Below are 21,667 nucleotides of genomic sequence, written 5' to 3' on the forward strand. Positions count from 1 at the left end.
CCCCCCTAGGATCCTCCACGTGGTCTTCTGGTATTTAAAGTCCACTACAATGCAGGTTCCACAGGAGTCGAACACCAAATGTGTTGCCAAATTGGCTGCAAACAAAGAGCAATACAGAGTGCAGTGGATGGAAAAGAACATTTTCAGAAAAAGAAAACAGCTTGAAAACAACCAGGCAATATTTTCATTGAGCGTCATTGCCAAGTCTTTCTCAAATTTCTACCATTTTTAGTCTAGGGGGGCCACAAGACTGCAATTGTTTACAAAATAAAGGGCTTGGACCTCCACTTTTCCTGCAGCCAACTTTTTGCACAGCCCCAACCTGAGAAGAGGACTGAAGAACAAATAATAATGATTGATTACTATACAGAATACCTTTCTAATGATTAGAGGAAATGCACGTCTTTCTGTCTGCTCATACATGTGGACCAGTTATTCATTACACTCATGTCTGGTTTGACAGGATAGATTTTGCTGACCCAAAGACCACTTCTTTGCACAACAATTTTAGCCATCACAGTTTTCAAATGTTTCAATGATCTTAAGGCAACAGCAATATTGGCATGAAATTTGATACTCACCTTACTATTCCCAACAGAAAAAGAAATATTGATTTGTGTTGACCTATATGTGACATTTCCTCTTGCAAAATCATCGGGCCAAACTTTCAATTTCAGTATTGGTCTCTTGGCCTCTTAGAAATACAGATGCCAAAATTTGCTGAGCACATTCTTACATCCAAGTGACAGACATCCATTAATTTTGGAGACCTTATGGCCCTCCCCAAAGTGCCACCCTTAGCCAAACCATTACATTTTCGAGACCATATTCCTTTGTTGTTCTTTCCAGCTGTATGATATTTAACCACACCAAAGAAATGTAGGAAACTACATTCATTCTCGACACATGCTTACTCCTTAAAGTAATTTTAGCTGTGTGGTGCAAAAGACATGGAAACTCCATGGAGAGGTCTATCACAGTGCATACTCACATTGAAACCTAAAGCATTTAAGAAAAGGAGGACATGCCACAGAACATTCAGTATTCAGCACGAAAACAGAAACATCTCAGAATATCTGCTTAACATTAAACATATAATTTGATCAAATTCATTGTCACATCTTTGAATATTTGTTTTTTACCATCAATTCCTAGCAGTATTAGAAAACCTTTTATGAGTTTGACTGGCACACAGTTCTGTGTTGCTCTTCAATTGACTAGACGTGACAGAGTAAATGTTTACCAGTTTAATAATTGAATCAGGCAGTGTGCTTAGCTGAATTTTAACAAGTCAGTATGTTACACAATGCTGTCTGGGTGAACCTTGTATACCAGAATTATAAAATAATATGCAAATATCGAGCATTGCTAACATGGGGAAAAGAGGCCAAGCATTCAAGTTTTGTCTCTTATTACATAGAGGGTTGTCATTCTTGCAGACTATTTGTCATAAATATGTCTGCAGCATTTGGAGCAACAATCTTGTATGGTATTTACTGTTTTAAGAAATCACATTAGATTGCTCACTGCATTTTTATTTTGTCTATCTCAATGCCTTTTTTCCCCTGCCTTTGCGTAATTGCATTGCCTTTCTGGCACAAAATACCCAGATTACCATATAATGTCTTATCTTGAACTGCACTAAAAGGGCATCTGTTGTCATTGTGTGCTGAAAACAAAACAGCACAGGACACAAATTTGACTACAAAAGGAATAATTGAACAGAGAAAAAAACTAAATAAAAGAATGAATGAATGACAAATACAGGCACAGGAAGGGAGATATAAAAGTGACTCAAATCCTGTTACATCACTGATTTTGTGAGTCATATCACAGAAGTCTGAAACAATGACTTCCACTGAAACAAGCCTGTGACAGGCATGAATAAAAGCTGGTACTGCATGGCACAGAGGCTGTGAGTGTTAGTCTAGTTCACAGAGTTTGGCTGAATCCAACCTCCCGCATAAAAGTGGCTTTTGTCAAAGTATGAGAAGGGATATTGGGTGGATAAGTGGAAGGTAGAAGCAAAGCTGTGCCTGGTGGAGGGATTTAAAAGAACTGAAGTAAAGCGGGAAAAGGTTTCGCTTCAGGATTCTGGTCAGTATGAGCACTCTGAAAACATCTTGGACCCCATTTCCTTCTTGAAATGACTTCTTACAGAATGGTCCTACTCCTCCTTCCATGTTGCGTGCTGCCCCTCTTGATTCACAAAAATAGAAGTACCACTGGGGCCAAAGGGTTCATGGTAGTTAACAGCTTGGTACCATCAAACTTTACCTTAGACAGAAAGAGAAGGAAGTAATATAAATGAGAATTGAGTCACAATTTAAAAAGAAACAGCGTTCTGTCCCTCTGGACATTTCATTTCGCACAACAGCTCATATTAGATTTGTTAAGTATGACACACTTTTGCCTGAAATGGGGTGTGTAATCCTATAAACAGACCTCAGATAGGGAATTCAGGTTTTATCAGTATGTCATGTCCTTTTCCAAGGTGCTGCCTGGGTCTAGATATACTTTATTTACCACTCAAAATCCCACTATGGAAGTCTTTGCACACTTGAATGCTCATTTACCAAACATTGACCCTTTTCAAGTACTTCTGTGGGAGTGTGCATGTGGACATGTTTAAATGCTCACATACCAGAGAGGGAATGGAAAGATGCTATATTATTGTGGACTATTTGTCATAAACATGTATCAGTAGCATTTTGTACAGTAAATACAACGATATCGTCATTTTTAAAGTCCCTTTTTAAGAAATCGAATTAGCTGTGTACCAAGTAATGATTAATCATAAACTGGACAAGACTGGCATCAGTTTTCACTTTGTCCTGAAAAACAAAAACGCAAAGGATACAAATCCATTGAAAAGGCATTACTGATATTAGAAAAATTAATTAAGAATGACTTGCAAACTTATAAATGTGACTTCAATCCTGTTACAGCATTGATTTTGTGAATCATATTCCAAAGCTGTTTCAAACAATGACTGTCACTTAAACAAGCCTCTGATAGGCAAGGACGATGCTATATTCTGGTCCCGCAATAACCCCTAATAGAAAGAGGATAAACTGTGTAATTCATCACATAAATGATACATTAGATACTTGTGTAATGCAGGGATTGCACGTACGATATTTTTATGGGAGATTCAAAACACATTTTCAGGTCTGGAACCATTTGTCTGAGAAACCCTCATGTAAGAAAATATCATATGAACCAGCATTACGTTTATTACCCATTTCAAAGTTAAATGCTTTCTTTCTAGGAAAAATTGTTGAGTAATACATATGGGTAATGTATCTCTGCTGCACTGTTTGATCATCTAATACCTAAGTATTAAAACTGCACTGTACCTAATCAAAAAGACTTTAGGCTAATTGAAAGGTAAAGTCAAACTAAGCCTCTGGCACTTCTTTGTTTACTGGCCCGAAAAGACGAAGAAGGGATTCTGGGACTCTGGAATTACATATTAAAAACAACCTTCTTATTCAAATCGTGGTGGTTGAAAGCTCAGGCATAACTGTGGATTTTAGTGTTCAGTGGGGTTTTCATCTGTTTAATCATGGAATTACTTCACGGGTAAGGTAGTAAAGTCTGATCTGAATTATTAATCTTGTATATTCTTTCACCGTGTTCACATAAGGTAACAGGGAGATAATTGTACTTTCCAAGGATCCCTTGTTTGGAACATAACCTTTTCAGATTTGGAACCTTACATTGATTACTTAAAACAAAGATGGATGTATCTTTGTATTTATTATTATTCATTATTGAGTGGTCATTTACTACTTGGTCTAAAATGAATTAACAATAAATACGAGTGAAATTAATGCATTTGACCATCTGAAAGTCCAAAGATCCCACTTTGAGACAATCATTTCCCCTCCTATGCTTGAAGTTTAAGCAATTTTTGGTCTGAACTGCATGATTTCAACATTTCAACTCGACTAATGTGATTTAATCCTTATTATTACGATGCTGCAGCCCAGGCGCAGCTGACAGCCGGGCCTAGTTGTCATGGCAGCCAGCAAGCGGCGCTTCATCCCCGGCTCAACTCTCGGTGCCGCTACCGCTGAACATGTCCATAGGGGATCGAGTTACACTACGCCCCATCTTTAAAGCGGACTCGGAGCGCTGTGGCCACGGGACACACACACACACACACACACTCTCCGTTGGGTGCATTAGGACCAGAGCTGATGTAAGTCTCATTTTATTTTAAGCCAAGTTTAGTTTAACTGGAGTTAAAGAATGTAAAAACAAAGAAGAACTGAAGTTTTAGCTAGCGTCGCCTTTGTTAGCCGCTAGTTAGGGCTTATATTCAAACGCCGCGTATCTCGCAGGGTGACCAAGCAAAATAGGCTAAAACGAGGCTCAAATTGGGGGAAAAGGGTAATTTGTTTCGTTTAAAAGGTTTGCTTGACGCAGTAATTTGCCAATAAGGCCGTATTTGTTGCATAGTCGCGCTACTATGTAACTTCTTCGTCGTCCCCTCTGCTCGGAAGCCTGTTGCTTTCTTGCTCCATGGATGAGACGGAGGAGGAGGAGGAGCTGGGGAAAGCGGATTGTCCCGAGTGCCTTACAGATATCTCGAATAACAAGACAGAATTATACGTTTAACAATGTTTATAACCTGATGGGATTCACGCAACACACCGAAAAGCTCTACAGTTTGCGTTGTACCAAGTATTTACGGTTGCATGTTTGTTCTGGACAAGAACTGCAGCATAATATTACAGACAACCGGTTATATTTTGCTACTTGTGGTCACGTTCGGAGCATCCGATTAATTTCTGATACAAACGCGTATTTTAGGTGGTAAATGGCACCTCAATGCTTACAGTTTATGCCATGTTTGAGGGAATTTACGGGTCAAACCAGCCAGTTAAATGTACATCACTGTTAGCATATTTTTAGCGAGTCTAATAGGCCTAAAGTCATTACGAGCCGCTGAATGGGAGCTCTTACACTGTCAAGTCAACTGTCACAATGCTTCGGAAATTATACTGTAAACATACACTTACATTCTATTACTGCCATATTATCTTAAAACCATGAGATAAATATGATAAAACAGTGGTTCTCAAACTAAGAAGTATGTTCCTAGGGTTGTACTTGACAAGACTGAGGAAACTAGTACAGCGAATCCTAACAGTTGTATTTGCAGCATGAGATTTTAAGTTATTTTTGTCTTTTACAGTTAAGAATAAGATTTTTAAATTGGAAATAGGTCTATTAACGTTGTGTGTACACCATGGACTTCCTGTTTATAAAGGTATCCGTAACGTTTCACTCTCATACTGTAAACCTCAACTTTGGTTTAATGTTTCTGGTGCTTAGAGGTGCTTGGTTAAAGTAACTTCAAAAAACCAAATCCATCAGTCATATACTTGTATAGTGTTCCAAAATTGTGCCTGTTAAAATGTTAAAATGTAGAAAATATCCAGGAACTAAAAACATCTGTATAGTACATCATCCTTACATTTAGGAAATGCATCCATAACTAAAACAAAACATCATTTCCATTTACATGTTTTGAGTCATGAGTACATTTCAAATACACAGGTGCAGGGGAAATATGACTTTGTATACCCATGATTACCAATCCAAAAGAAATATAGGCTGGATTCACGTCTTAAAGTGACTGAATGGAGCTCCCAGCTGTAAGATTTGTCTGGTAGTAATCCATCAGTAAGTGCATTAGCCCAATATAAGGGACCTAACAGCCTTGACGTGTGCCCACTTTGCCTGCTTGTAAAGTCACACTGCACCATAGGGCTGAGACTGAATAAATAGCTCAGCTCTTCATCACAGAGGCGTCTCTCTGGGGTTATGGTCAAAAGCATTCGTTCTGATACAAATGGAAAACAAATCCATGTAACGTTGATCTTGAGAATATAAGACATTTGGTTTTGGAGAATGACCCTTTCCTCCTATTCCTTTCTTTTTCCGTCTCAATCTAGTGTGTTATTTCGAGAAGTAACACTTCATATTTTACTTTGCAGGCCTTGAAAAAGGTGATGAGTGATAAATCACTGTAAATGGACATCAAACACACTCATCTACAAATCTCAAAATGATTGAAACAATGGGTAAGTCCTCTCTTTTTAAAGTTTGATGGTAGCCTGAGATGTCATGTCATTTGTTTTTATTTATAACCTGTTTCAGCTGATGTTGGTCATTTTATTGGTTTTGGCATTTCATCTGAACTGAAACAAGCCCAATTTGAATGAAGTCTGACTTCATTAGGAATAGGCCAATACATGTCATTACTACATTAATACAAGGATAAGGCAATGCACACAACTTGCCTTATTTATTTCGTATTTTTCATTTTTACACAGCACTTTCTGCAGAGGGCTTGATCAGATCAGTTGGGTTTTCATCTTTGTTGGATTTGCATACCCATTTGGCAAACATAAGTTTCGCCAACCAGTGTAGGAGGACCTGGATTCCGTTCAAGGCATATGGACTGCCAATATTGCCATATCCAATAATGTTGCCATATCTTTGATTGTTTGTTTGTCCCAGTGGAGGTTTATTGGTCTATCTGTCCAGATTGGCGCCAAATTGACGCGGGTGGCTCTTTTTTTGTAAAAGCCACAGTCTGTAGTCTAATCACTCAAGATTGCAATGTTCAAACCATGAATCAACTTTAATGTGAAAGGTGGGATGATGCGCCATTATGCTTATTAACATAATGCAATTCAGCCTAAAAATAAGATATTTCATCCTACATTTAATGCGATACTTTGACGATTCAATTTCAGGATTTTCTGGTCATTAATTTACCGAACTAGTTCACTGACTGACGATTGATATTTGGCATTCACTCCACTTCAGGCCTTTAAATGGAACCTGATGGAGCCCTGTGCAGAAAACCTTGAAAAGCCTCTAAAAGCTTCTCTACATGAAGTGGAAAAAGAAGTTTAGCTAGGTACAAATATAGTCAAAATTGCATTAGGAAGTTTTCATTTGACATATATCCTGAAACACCTCAAAGAGCATAAATCAAGGGCAATGTCAGGAGCAATAGTGCCCCAAAATTATGATTTTACAAGGCGTTATACTTGCTTAGACTAACTTTATTGTGGCGTTCTTAACTTCTATCTTTTGTGGCATTCATAACTTCTATGATTGCGTTGTTAAAGTAATCAGCATTAAGTAAAGTAAACAGCATAGTGATCCACTCAAAGGCTGACAGGCCTGGCAAGTCAACGCCATATATTCTAATATCTTACAAAATCTGTGTTAGCAATCTGACCTGAAAATTTGGCATTGTCACTTTCACTCAGTTCAATATTGAATGTGATTTAGACCTGTGAAGTGGACTCATACGGAAACATTTTGGTTACCATCACAGTATTGGGATCCAAGTTTGGAGTCATCAAGCATTCTTATTCTCTGCATCAGGTGTAAGGTCTGCCTTTTCTATCAGACTAGACACAGAAGCAAACCAATGCATACACGCCACACTCTTGTGGGCGTACGTAATTATGCATATGGAGTCAAGGCCAACAGAAATTGTTACCTGCATAGTACCAGTGGTGAATCTGCTGAGTTTCTGATGTTACTGGCTTGTTTACAACCTTTGTTCAAACAGCAAAACTTCTCAGTGAAAGAAAAGCGCTTTGGACCTTGTGCACGCCCTATTAGGCGTTAGTCACAGTTGGTAAACCTCGGAAATTGCTGCATTTTTGTCCAGATGACGTTTGGCTGCCTCATCCTCCCTAACAAGAAGCTCTGTGGAGAGCAGGCTTGAGTTGCATGGTTGTGATTCTGATGCAGTCCAGCAAGCAAAATGATTCTTTTTTTCTTACTAATACCCATTTTAGGCTTTTGTGCAGCCCACCATAAGCAAAAAGGAAACATCACTCTTCTATAAGCAAACAATGCCTTTATATTTTTTGTTCATTCTGGTGGGCAACTACATGATTCACATATAGTAAGCTCTGTTGAGCACCAGTCAGCCTGAGCTAAGCCTGCATGTGGTGATGTGAGGGTTTCTGTCTCCGAAGAAAACAAAGGGGAATCTGGGTAAAAAAAATCAGAGGGTGCTCAAATGAAATAACAAACTTGGGCCCACAATACAAACAATACAGTATCAGAAACTCAGCGGATCAAAGAACATACTAACCCATATAAGGTAAGTAATCGCAACAGAAACACATTTTTGAAGGAAGGGGATCTTTGTCTCACTCTATCTGGCCATGTGCTGTTACGCCTCTGTCCTCATGCGCCTCTATCCCTCTCCCCAATCTCCTCTTTCCTCCATCCACTCTGCGTCTGTCGGGCACTGTCACTGAAATATGTGACGGCTTGCAGACACACAGCGTGCCTTGCAGGCGGTGGAGCGTCTCCAGGCCAAACTGAAGGAGCGGGGGGAGGTGCCCACGGAGGAGAAGCTTAGCCTGCTCAAGTCTGTGCTCCAAAGCCCCCTCTTCCATCAGATTCTGGCCTTGCAAAAGTCTGTCCAGCATCTCAAAGACCAGGTAACCTCACCACAGTTATTTTACGTTGCATTTCCCCACAGCTAACATCCTGGAATGATCCTAACCACTGTTGTGCTTCAGCAGTATAAATAATGTTTAATTAACTCTTGCAGGAGCTTTCATGTTTGATCCGAGACCACAAAGAAATAGCTTGAAAGCAATTTGTCTTGTTATCTGGAGAAATTATCTTTTTCTTTAGAAATCTGTAAATCAGAGGTTCAGCATGTGCCTTCTTAAGAAGTGCTTCACACGTTTAAAAGGGTTAGTAAAGTGTTGCACTCAGTACAAATGAGTAACGCCTGCTTCCCAGGATGTTAAAGCACCACACAAGGTCATCGAGAGGTCACAAGAGAACAGTTGAGTGTGAGCGTTTACAGTTCTGCGTTAGTGTTAAGGCCTTACTGTTGACATGCTACATTATCAGCATTGTGCTTTATTGGCACCGAGTCATAAAAAGAGAAGTAGTTTGCATTCTTTGAACCACATACAATGCCAATCAATAGCACTTTGACATGAGAAATGCTTTGTTTGATGGAAAAGAAAAGCTAATTTGTCAACCATTGTTCCCTTTATGTTGGGCGGAAATGTGTTGAGGCAGGAGGAGGAGGGGGGGGAATCAGTGGGGTGTTTTTTTTCTCAATTATTCAAAAAGTACAAGTAACTGTGTGCAGTTTAGGCGAAGCTAACACCGCACCTGCCTACCAACACCTATCGTGACATTTTCACGACGAGCCATTAATTAGCCTGCAGAAGTCCCCTGAGCCACATGTAAGAATTCACGGCAAAAACACCTCAATAAGTCATTTTTGCCTGTCATGTCAACTAGTTTTAAGAATGTTCTTGAGCTATGTGTGTTATTGAGGGCTGGTCTCCTTTTCTTAACAATATCTGATACTTTAATATTCTAACTTTGTTTTTCTGCGAGATGCTTCTATCGCCTTTGTCGTGTTTTAAGGGAACGCTTTAACTCACTTTTGACATTTGAACTGGGGTGAGATAAACTGCATGAGTGTGCCTTTGGTACGACGCTACATTTACACAACGCAGCCCAGATTGTCTCAGAGTGCAGAAAGCAAATAGCTCAGAGGTAAACATGAGTGGCATTCTGCAGCAGGTCTGTTGATAACCATAACATCACCCAGCAGCACTCAGGTGAAATTGAAATTCCTGCAATCCCTGTATCTCATTGAGGTCAGACCACTTTCCATATTCTATGGGAGGCTGTTTCCTGGGCCTGTGTCAGGACACACACCCCCACCCCTTCATTCCCTGTCCCCAATTGTGCTGCCGCTGTGGCAAATTTGCCCAAGTTCACGCTAGCCAGATATAATATGGTTATATGAGCAGAGGCTGTTGGTCTAAGTCAGGAACCACTTTTCAAACAGACTGTACCTACTGAGAATTGGAACATTTCAGCGTAAGAATAGAGCTCTTAAGTCACGCCGTCAAGGGGCCAGAGTATGTGTTGGAGGAAAAGAGAGAAAATATGTGAGCTATGCAGTGGGAGGCAGGGATGCTGAGTGTTTTTACCCCTTGTGGAATTTAGATTATAAAAGCCCTGTTGGCATTTTTGTGTGCTGGCGATTTAGCTGATTTCAGGAGCTACATTCCTATGTTAGCCGTGCGTATGTGTGTGTTGATGCATGTGTGTGAGCTTTAGTGTACAACACACACAGAGGCTTTGATCATAAATTCTGCTCGGATCACATAAGGAACCAACCCACATGTTTATGACACAATTTACAGCAAATATCTGAGCCATGTTTTTATAGACCGTCCAAACCCAACAACACTTATTTGCCCCCTTAAGTGGAACCAATTTTGAGAGAGGATGCATTTTGTGTTTTGTTGTCAGACAAGAGCCAGACAGACACACACACATGCACACACACCGTCTCTTGGCTCCGTTAGTAAGGCCGTACTTAGTCCACGTCGCTATGGTGACGAGGCCTCTCTGCAATGAGAAAGAGGCCACTACCACAATGTGAAGTGGGGCAGAAACAATTTCTTAAATGTTCAAGAACCAAACTGGAACTTTAATCCTCTTAGCCAGGCCCCAGCTAACAAAGCTCATCCATGAGGACAGCAACTTAGCGGCATGCTATGCTAACTTAACAAGGCATTCTGTTTGGTTTGCAATGCACAGCACCAACGCACCTAATGTCCAATAAAGTTAGTATGGAATCAATCATCTCAGATTTAATTATAGAAAGGAAACAACGGTACATATGTCCTGAGCGGTGAAGGTTGTTCTATCAGTGCTCATGTTCACAAGGAGAGCTTTAGCTTGATACTGCCACATATGAACATAACATAAAATTTTGCCTGTCAATGTTGTGTTTATAAAATGATTGCCATGTATTACGACTGCCTGTAAAATCCAATGCCAATGGCGGTGAGCAAAACCCTCTTTTCAGCTAATAAAGTCAAAAACTGTCTTTTATATGCACTTGTTCATGTTATTCACACAACAAAAGTCATTGCAATAATTAAAACGCATCCAGATGGCCAGTGGTGGTTTTTCTGCCACCGTGACAGAATTATTATATTTGGAGCAGAGTGACTGTTGGAGCAGCAGCTAAGTGCTATTATCTCCTGAAGGATTAGGCTGCCATAGATCCAGCTAATCATAGAGGGATAACAACTATCTGGCGTCAGAGATGTTTTAAACACCCTGACTTCAGGGTTTTGGTATCCAAAATTAAACCTGTGAAATGTTTATATCCACAGTCTGGATGAGTCATGGTGTTTTTAGCTCCCAACTTTTAATTGTCTTTGGTGGGTTATCGCCACTAATTGCCACTCTAATCAGGGGCACTTCCACAGATGCAGCATTGTAAAGTGGAAAACTTTTGCAATAGATAGCATTTCAAGTTATGTAATGAAGTCCGTGTGCCATTCTGAATTTCATGAGTTTTTTATCCTCAACATGATTTTATTCACGGCTGTAGTAAATAACATTTTTTAAGAAGTAACATTAATATCTTTGTTTTGATGATTTCAGGGCAACATCCCATCATCACATGGGGGAGACTTTGGGGAGCAAGTCACAGCAATACAGCCCAATGGCAGCCACCTTTCCTTCACAGACATCCCAGCTGTAACAAATGGCAATGGCAAGACATCATCTGAGGAATTTGAGCACATTATCCAGTGTATGGCACAGGTATAGCAGAAGCTGAAGCTAACATTGTTCTGTGTGTTTATAGAATTTTAGTGTCAAGGTAACAACAGACAAAGGTTTTTTTTAAAAGGGTTCTAAAGATTTATCACCATGTTCATGTTCAGCAACATATCTGCCAACACATCAACCACCAAGGACACCAAATGCCCAAGGACATGCTCTTTCTCTTCAGGCACATATTCCTAAAGAGCTCCCTGTAGCTTTGATGTTACAGTGAATAAGTAAGGCACTAAATTCTGTGTGCATGTGTGTCATTATGTTTATGTTGCAGGGACGCTACGTGACACATGTGGAGCTGCAGAAGCCAGTATCAGGGGGTTTAGGTTTCAGTGTGGTTGGCCTCAAGAGCGAGAACCGCGGGGAGCTTGGAATATTCATCCAGGAAATTCAGCCAGGAAGTGTGGCCGATTGGTATGTGCAAATTGCTGTGCCACCAATTAGAGATCCTTAAAAACACAGATAAAATGTATTAACTTTTCACCAAGTCACCCTGCAAACACTGGGTGTTTGGATTAGAATTTGAAAATTTTGATAAACAGGGAATTTCATAAATCCTCAGAGGAACACCACTATTATGTAGCAGATTGGTTTTTGCAATTTGTTTTACAGTCTGGCTGCATAGATGTTAGCTTGGAACACCTTCAGGACCTTTCAGAACTGAAAATAAATAGAAAAAGTGTTTTGGAAATACTCCAAAGAGTCAAATAAATAAAGTAAATTCCAGCGGCATTTTCGGCAATGATAAGAATATTTTTCTCTTCTGTACAGTGATGGCAAATTGAAAGAGGCGGACCAGATCTTGGCCATAAACGGTCAGCCCCTGGACCAGACGGTGACCCACCAGCAGGCTATTGGTATCCTGCAAAGTGCTTCAGAGAGGGTAGATCTCACAGTGGCCAGGGGACCAATACCTCAGCTGGCAAGCCCTGTGGTATCACGTACCCCCTCTGCTGCCAGTACACTGTCTGCCAACTCCAGTGCGGTAAGTACACACTTTTGTGACAAACTAATGATAGGTGAATGTAAATGGAAAGGAGCTCACAAACAGCCCACACACTGACAATAACATACCAAAAATGTGGATTACTATTTTTGAATCCATATCTCTATGATAGAGACAAATTCATTCTATAAGATGTAATGTTTGGCTACATACACTTTAAAGTTATTTCTGTGTGTTTTCACAGCTGAACTCTTCTATTTTCTTTCTCCCTCCAAATAGTGGCAGCACGTGGAGACCATTGAGTTAGTCAATGATGGCTCCGGCCTCGGCTTTGGCATTGTAGGAGGGAAAACCACTGGAGTCATTGTCAAAACGATTCTTCTTGGAGGCATAGCTGACAAGGTGATCATGTTAATGTGTCTCTACTGTTCTGGCTTCGGAAATTAAGGATTTCCATATTGATAAGAAAAATAACCTTTCCCACCTCAGGATGGCCGTCTGCGCAGTGGGGATCACATCCTCAGAATCGGTGACACAGACCTGTGCGGCATGGGCAGTGACCAGGTGGCCCAGGTCCTCAGGCAGTGTGGTAACAGGGTGAAGCTGGTCGTCACCAGGGGTAATGTGGAGGAGAATCCCTCTGTCACTTCAGCCATGCCTGTTGCTCTTCCTACTGTCACTGAACAGGTGAGAGATGCTGCTGCTTCACTGTAAACCAACAATGTAATGGGGTTTGAGAAAAAACAGGTATAATTTCCTGAGAGAAAAGCTTTGCCCAAACCAAATTGTCAAGATGATTGATTTACATATACAGTATATGACACTCAGCTTTGTAAGGCTATGAAGGAGTGGTTCCACAAGTAATCCAGGAGACCACATGTCAAACCAAAGACCTGCATTAGCTGTTTCTCCGCTGTTTGGGAGGTGAAGATGTTCATTTTTGTAAACAGTATGTTCTTGGTGTTCATCTCATCTTGAAATTAAATGTTTAAAAAAAAAATTGTATTGCAGCCAATACCTCACCTCACTCTGCTGAGAGCAAACGTTTGTTCAGTTTCAAGGAACAGCACATTGTGAAATCGAAATGCATTTTATTGACTCACCACTTGAATATCTGTTCATAATCACACACAATAGCTGCATTTCATAGTCCTTGTTCAAAGGACTCATCAGATTATTCTGGGGTGTGATTAAGTTCAAGAATTTATTAGGTAACCTTTTGGGAAGTTGGATACTTTTTGCTTTGTTTTTAAACTACATTTTTGATCTATCATGTATCTATTTACAGGGCTATGAGGAAGAGGAGACTGAAGGATTCGATGTGAAGCTTGCGAAGAATAGCCAAGGATTGGGGATCACTATTGCCGGCTATGTGGGAGATAAGAATTTAGGTGAGAATTGAAGCACTTGCTGAAGTTAAAATAACACCAGTGAATTAGGTAATCATGGATATTAAGACTTATTTTACATCAAGATTGTTAGCCATCCCTCTCATTGTTTCATGCTTTCATTCATTTTAACTTCTCAGAGCCCTCTGGCATTTTCGTGAAAAGCATAACCAAAGACAGTGCCGTAGAACAAGACGGTCGTATTCACGTGGGAGACCAGATTATTGCAGTAAGTACCATAATTGTGCAATTTAGTTCTCACTCACATTTATCCTTCTTCAGTGGCAGTAGGTAAATTATGCTCTCTGTATTTTATGCTTTCTATTCTGGAGATTAAGTCAATGGATAATTTCATACAGTTCATAATTGTGGTTGTTCATAGAAAATAATTTGGGACTAACACTGAGCTATTAAGAGCGTGATATCATTCCAGCAGCAACACTAACAGTGTCATCTTGCATCATTTGAAACATGACTTAATTCTCCTCATTCTCAGTTAGGAGTTTTTATTCCTAAATGAAAATTATCATAAGCTTCCATACTCAAATTAAGAACTTAATCAAACTCTTAGTAGATCTGACGTATTCAAACACATGCTATTTCTACTGGCATTTGATAAAAAATTAAGTGAAATTTCCAGAATACTTTGGAATACATCAACGCACACGCACATTATTGCCCCCTGCAGGTTGATGGTGTGAACATCCAGGGCTACACCAATCAGCAGGCAGTGGAAGTCCTCCGACATACCGGCCAGACAGTCCACCTGAAGCTGGTCCGGCGAGGCTTCCGGGCGGACGAGACCTCCGCTGTTATGACTCCCAGCATGACCATCCAACCCCCTTCCACCACCAACCCCACCACCTCTGCTGTGACAAAGGAAATTGACCTGGAAAGTGTGAAGACTGAGGAAGATGCTCAAGGTGGGATGGATAAAGCAGAAGGTGGTTTCACAATCAAAGAATGTACTAAAAACATGTGAAGAATTTTTCTGAATTGGAGTTCCATTGTGATACAAAACTGAATGAGAAGAGTTAATATGCATTTAGTGAGAACGATTATCCAAGTAAGTGCCGTCACCAGTAAATAAACAGCAAAGAAAATAGACAAAACTAAAACTTTCTAATACTCAGCTGTACAGAGAAGGCCTTCAAGCTATGAAGCAAATTAACTGAATAACTGTGCAGTGTTGTCAATCGTGATAAATAGAGAATTTGTGTTATTTGGTTTGGCAGCACAAATTCTGGCAGTAAACAAAATGAAAAGTGGAACAAAAAACAACAAGCCATCAACAAAAAGAACGCGGAGGCTTTGGTTGCTGTGAAACCTTTCAGCAAATTCATTAATGATGAATTTACACAAAGATGACCAAAAAAAGTAATCATCTGAAGATTTTTGCACAGAGGAGTTTGTGAATCTCAAGGAAAATAGATGATAAATCAACAGACAGAGTGACTAGATGAGCAAAATAAGTCAAGGTCCCTTGAATAAAAGATTGAGTACACAAAAGTCTGATGAGTCATTTGATGATTGTGCAAAGAAAACTTTTTGACCAGCTCCTGTTCAGTCTGAGTTCATATTTCTGAAATCTTCTCACCATATTGGTTTCATGTTGTCACTGAAAAGAGGGGAAAGACACCATATGGTATAGCTAAACCAGCTCCGTGCACGGAGGAACTAAAAACATGACTAAGATCAGTCATATATTTTAATACCTGGAATGTATTATGTCTGATATTCTGGATATTGGATATGGACATGTACCTTTTTTTCTTGCATTTGTCTCCTTCACCTGTTGGTCCTGTGTTTACTTACAGTCGCTCCAGATGAGATGCATCTCCAGTTAAAGAGTGAAGGGCCGGGTGTCAGCCCAGCCGAAGATCTGCTAACAGAAGACAGCGATGGTAGGAGACTGAGATTGATCTTCAGCTATTGGTAGCTCTCAGATATCATGTCTGTGTTCAGAATTGCGTCATTCAAACCTGTAAAGTGAACTTTTTAGCGTTATCTGTATTCTGTATTTCAGAGATGAAGCTTACAGACTCGGAAGAGGACGAACAAATGGAGAAATGGCAGAAGATTCTGGGTCCAAGTAATGAAGTAGTTGTAAGTATTATTTTCAAATCCTGGGCCATTAAAATGCAACAACAATAACATTGATGGGGAATTGAAAGCGTGCAAACCAGCCCAAATTCTGTTTCTTTAAAAGCGGAACAAGATTTGAATTTGATTTGAAAGACCAGGTCATAAACAAATGTGTGGTAAAAACGATAATACATTACGAAAGACAGAACTCACCATATCACATGTTAACTGAGACCTTACTACCATGTCAGGTTGCTCAGGTGGAGAAGTTTAGCGAGAACAGTGGCCTGGGCATCAGTCTGGAAGCCAACAGTGGCCATCATTATATTCGCTCTGTCCTGCCTGAAGGACCTGTGGGTCGCTGTGGGAAGCTGTTCAGTGGAGATGAACTGCTTGAGGTAAGAGAATAAATCATTACATGAAATCAATAAGGGAGTGGACTTGGACTTTTCATTTTCCACAACATTTACAACAATTCTAAACATGAGTTATTTGTTTTCATTCACTACACCTGCACATACAGTTCAAAGCTTATTTCTGCAGCAGTGATATAGGCTTTGTTTAGTGCTTCCTAAGTGTAGATGTTTAAATGTAACGGTAACATTCTCTCCTCTCTCAGGTAAATGGCATATCTCTGATTGGTGAGACCCACAAGGAAGTGGTCAGCATCTTGAAGGAGCTTCCACTCTGTGTGTACATGACATGCTGTCGGCCAGCCCCTCACCTCCAGAGTGATGTGGATGTTGGCCAACCAGAACCAGAGGCTTTGTCCAAGTCAACGAAAATACAGGTAATGCCTACCAAGCCACTTATTTGAAATATAATCTTCCACACTTATAATAACTCACCACAAAGAATATTTAACACTTGCTCAAGTCTGTAACCTTATCATGAATAACTAATATACAGGGCATGTTACTTACACAGATGTTGCATATCAGTAGCATCCTCCCTCCCTGCATCTCTTTGACATGTGGTAATGTGTCGTGAAAAATGATTCCTTGCTCCTGCATATGGGCCAGGGAATATGATTCGATAAATGCTCTTTAGTCCTCCCCCTCCTTTATAACCAATCCACTGTTATTGCCTCAGCCTAGGCTGTTAGTCGCTCCATTGGCTTCACACTTTACCAACGGTGATGGATTAAGACCTAGTGATAAGCAGGGAAAGCGGAAAGTTTATTAGGGTCCAATTCATCTGGCGATGCCTCTGCAGCACAGGCCAACAGTATTTAATAATGCAGGTGTAATAGGTTGTTGCTAGGGTAGCTGATTAAGTGCGTGTGTATGCGTGGATGTGCATGTACATATGCATTTTGTTTATATGTCTTCACGTTTTGTGTTTTTCCATTTCCCTGAGTATGTCTGTACCTCTGCCTGTCTAACATTTAAGTAATCACAGGTGATCCAGCTGTCACTGCTCTAATCCTTTTTTTCTTTGTTTGTAATAAAGACTTAGGCGAGGCAAGAATAGCTTTGGAATTTGATGCTTGAATTAAAATATGAAACAGTATCATATAATAGTACATAATTGTTTTAAATTATAATACATAGTAAATCAAATTCCTTTTTATCCTTCTGACCTCTGTAGGGTGAAACCTTAGCCCTTAACTTATTTGAAAATCTATCGTGGTTCACATAATTCTCTCTTTCATAAAAACAAGACAATTTCATTTGACAAAATGAGTATGCATTTCCTGTTAGCTGTGGCTCCAAGGCATTGGATATCAAAATAAAAAGGGGAGCGTGGGGGTTTCATCTATTCAGCTTTATGTGTGATAATCTGCTAAAGGCCTAGTATCCCAACAATATTTCCCCTTTATCGCCAGCCAGAAACATTAGTAGACCTTTTGGGTTTTGCCTCTGCAGACACAAATTGACCTTGGCGGTTTACTGGCTCCTGAAGACACGGAGCTGAACACAGCAGCAGCAACACAGGATAATGTGACCGAGGAGGCGATAGGATCTCCCCTGGCTATGTGGGAGTTGGATGTCCAGAATATTGAGCTTGAGAAGGGAGAAGGGGGCTTGGGATTCAGCATTCTGGACTACCAGGTAAAAATTCTTGTTAGTTATGTTTGATGAAACCTTGTGCAGCTGTGATTACATAGATAATATTATTTTGTTACATCATAAAGTCATATTTTACTGTGTTTGGTTTCGATCCAATGTTTTCTAATAGATAGGGGGAGTTTAAAGGCTGCATTTGTTTGACCTCCCTTTACTGCCACAGGATCCACTGGACCCCGACAAGACAGTGATTGTAATTCGGTCTCTGGTTCCCAACGGCGTGGCAGAGCAGGATGGCAGGCTGCTGCCAGGGGACCGGCTCATATATGTGAACGCCACCAACCTGGAGAATGCCAGCCTGGAAGACGCTGTGCAGGCCCTGAAGGGGGCCGAGCTGGGCAAGGTCCAGATAGGAGTGGCCAAACCGCTGCCTGTAAGCACTAAGTAGTATTAGTATTATCTCTTTTCTTAAGTATGTGTATACCCGTCCAAATATTGGTGGCAGAGTGGGACTTGCTAGATGGAAAGTGACTAGATAATGGGTTTGTTGTGGGCATATTGTTGACTCATCACTGTAATTGTATGCAAGGTTTTGAGTTCCGTTTCCTTGGTATCATGTGCCCTAATAACTAGTCGTGAGGTTTCAACTTACAAGAGCATTAATGTTTCATGCAGGAAAAAGAGCAGAGTTAGGCTGCACGATTTCGCATTCCACTCACTCCTTTGTTTCATATTACTCTATTATTAAATTTTCAGACTGCACACCTGCCTTGTTGTTCTAAAGACATTCGGGCGCAATAATCGTCAATATACTGGCTCTGCCCAACTGCATGTTTATGGCTCTGGGCACCTGTACTCTTTGAATGGGATATTTCTCTCTGCAGGAATGCGCTCTGTCACCTTTTAAGTTGCATTGCTCTCATATTGAATCTGCCGTTCGGAATACACACAGAGACCCGTGGGTTGCCAAGTTTAGCTGGATTTCAATACTGTAGGAAGCCTCTGTGGAATTACCCAACTCTCCTGCAGGACTGGGAATGTACTTCTGTGGGGTATTTTGTTGTATTGCCTGTCGAAATTGAGTCTGACAAGTGTAATCGCCACACCTTCTTGCTTACCCCATATCTGTCCGCACTGCATGCTACACAAAATCAATATAAAGCAGTCTTTCTGAAGGATACAAAACTCAATAGCTTTTCCTGTCTAGAATCTAGAATAGAATATAGGAAATTGTGATGTACTCTATCTACTAATTTTGACTTCTCTTGCCAACCTTAAACAATCAAATCAATATTTTACTTGATCAATTCTCAATAATGCGTAACATCTATTTCCCTTTGATTTGATCACAAAGAATCTTGAAATCAAAACAGTTCAGATCGCATAAACATGGAGACTGAAAGAATTTCTCCACTTTCCTAGGGAATATGTGGATATTCCCTCCCTCCGCACCCATATGGTGAGCAGGAAAGTACGTCATCCACCATCCATTTATTTGATATCACCCGTATGTTGGTTGAAGAAGGAGAGGAAGAAGGACTGACTGAGGGCACCCTTTACCGAGCAGAACCTGCATTGGTTAGTTAGCCTGGGGAGAACTGATCAATCTAGGTAGCAAAACACCCTGAAAAATCAGGGGGAAATTTACTTTTAAATATTTTGCTTCCCAATTTTCACCAAGAGAAAACTGCTTGTCCCCTCAGAAGCAAACTGCATTAGTACATGGATGAACGACATCTATGAAATGCTTTCAGATTGTCTGAGGAAAAGATGCCACTTATCATGAATACAATTTTAACACTAGCAAGTTTCATAATTTACAAAACTACATAAAAAGCAATTCATTTTCAGATTTGTATAAATGTTTTTATCATCCTTTCCAAACTCGACTACACTTCACCTTTCCCTAGGTAATTGAAAAGGTCTTTAATCAGGCTATTCTTGGTGAAAATTGATCATCAGAGAGAGAGACAGATGCCTTTTGTTAGATTGTTAAATACAGCCACAATATAGCCTTTTTCTTTTTGATTTAGATGAAAAGGACTTAATTTAGGAATGTGTTTAGAAAGTATATTGAGTACCAAGTGTTAGCATTTGCTGTGTTACAAAAATTCAAAATTAAGTTTAACACAAACAAAATTAAGTTTAGGGAGGCAGTGGCTCAGTGGGTAGTGCTTCCGCTTGGGAACCGGAGGGTTGCCGGTTCGAGCCCCTGCCGAGGTGCCCCTGAGCAAGGCACCGAACCCTCAATTGCTCCCCCCTCTGCGTAGGGTGGTAATGTAATGTAAGTCGCTTTGGATAACAGCGTCTGCCAAATGCTCGTAATGTAATGTAATGTAATGTAACACCTGTGTTTTTTCATTGTGTTTGAATAGTTTACCAGAATGTTGAACGTGCCAGTTGTTTATACATGCATCTATTATCACAGATTGACTCCAATGAAGCAGACCTGTCGGATGAAAAGGTGTTAGAACATAGTTTTCCTGAGATTGAGGATGACACATTCCAGGCCTCCATGATTGCACTTCATGGTAGCAGCTGTAGTGCAGACCTGGATTACCTGCACTCATCCACACCTAAGGTACGCAAGGTTTCAAAGCATATTTTCAAGTGAACCGTGCCTTGAAATGACTCCCTCTCTTTCATTAAATGTTACTGTACAAGTGAATGCCCTTTGTCACAAAGAAATATCCAGCGTGTAATCATTAACCTTGGTTTCTTTTTCCCAAGAGCCAAAATGTCACGGTGAGTTTTCTGTTTAAGGCAGTAACAATATTACATTACAGTACATTACTCTGTTTAATGAGGATTGAGAATTGTAACTACTACTGCTTCTGTTACTTTGAGTGCCCAAGATAATTCACTTCCCAAAGAGATATTAAATTATATGAAGCATAAATAACAAAGAGCAAGGGGCGCTCACAATGTAGTGACGGACCAACCAAAATGAATCTTGATACCACAATAGGAGCAGCCTAGAGGTACACATGTGGGCAAGAACATAAATTACTGCACTATTCCACAAAAACCGACATGAAATGTTTTTATGAGGTCTGACAGCTCAGTCGTTTATGTCTCTGCAAAAGCTGCACACAGTTGAAATCTGTTAGAGTGACGGTTAAGGATGGAGCAACTTTGTGGACTTATTGACTGTGTTTGAAGTGAGGAAGAGGGATGCAATGTGAAGCTTACCTGGGCATTAAAAGCTGAAATCAGCGGCCAAGTTGCTATCAGTGGAACAGCTGTTTTTCTCATGAATCCATGACAACTTTTGAGTGGACATGCTGTTCTGGTTTCTAGCTTTGGAGAGATTTGGTGTGTGAACATATTGTGTATTATTTCTTCTGGCCAAGACCATGACTAAGGAAGTCTTTGGAATTTTATAGTCAGAATGTGTGACCTAAACAGACACGTGTTGAAAAATGTGTTAAAAAAGCACAACCTCCAGAGATTGGAGTTGATTAGAACATTGGAGAAAAGTGTTGATCTTGAAATTGTCCTATGACGATTGCATATATCTTTTCTTAGAGTTTTTTTAATGGAAACGCCCCATCTTTCTG

General features: G+C 40.2%; 1 protein-coding gene across 2 annotated transcripts in view; it reads left to right on the top strand.

Annotated features, from left to right (window-relative positions):
* Positions 1 to 4,120: 4,120 nt before the first annotated feature.
* mpdz (multiple PDZ domain crumbs cell polarity complex component) overlaps positions 4,121 to 21,667 on the top strand; it is a 37,097-nt gene continuing 19,550 nt past the window's right edge. For both annotated transcript variants that reach the window (XM_076143812.1, XM_076143813.1), the window contains exons 1-19: positions 4,121 to 4,207; positions 6,012 to 6,098; positions 8,332 to 8,498; positions 11,503 to 11,664; positions 11,954 to 12,093; positions 12,451 to 12,664; positions 12,905 to 13,027; positions 13,115 to 13,312; positions 13,914 to 14,016; positions 14,154 to 14,242; positions 14,702 to 14,936; positions 15,831 to 15,917; positions 16,040 to 16,119; positions 16,350 to 16,496; positions 16,718 to 16,888; positions 17,967 to 18,152; positions 18,331 to 18,540; positions 19,530 to 19,685; positions 20,536 to 20,688. In XM_076143812.1, the coding sequence (XP_075999927.1) occupies positions 6,083 to 6,098; positions 8,332 to 8,498; positions 11,503 to 11,664; positions 11,954 to 12,093; positions 12,451 to 12,664; positions 12,905 to 13,027; positions 13,115 to 13,312; positions 13,914 to 14,016; positions 14,154 to 14,242; positions 14,702 to 14,936; positions 15,831 to 15,917; positions 16,040 to 16,119; positions 16,350 to 16,496; positions 16,718 to 16,888; positions 17,967 to 18,152; positions 18,331 to 18,540; positions 19,530 to 19,685; positions 20,536 to 20,688 (2,637 nt within the window). In that variant the 5' untranslated portion in view covers positions 4,121 to 4,207; positions 6,012 to 6,082. The remainder of the gene's footprint in view (positions 4,208 to 6,011; positions 6,099 to 8,331; positions 8,499 to 11,502; positions 11,665 to 11,953; positions 12,094 to 12,450; positions 12,665 to 12,904; positions 13,028 to 13,114; positions 13,313 to 13,913; positions 14,017 to 14,153; positions 14,243 to 14,701; positions 14,937 to 15,830; positions 15,918 to 16,039; positions 16,120 to 16,349; positions 16,497 to 16,717; positions 16,889 to 17,966; positions 18,153 to 18,330; positions 18,541 to 19,529; positions 19,686 to 20,535; positions 20,689 to 21,667) is intronic.

The sequence above is a fragment of the Genypterus blacodes genome, unplaced genomic scaffold (genome assembly GCF_046128005.1).
Source record: "Genypterus blacodes isolate CSIRO-AG114 ecotype Tasmania unplaced genomic scaffold, CSIRO-AGI_Gbla_v1 ptg000027l_1, whole genome shotgun sequence".
NCBI lineage: Eukaryota > Metazoa > Chordata > Actinopteri > Ophidiiformes > Ophidiidae > Genypterus > Genypterus blacodes.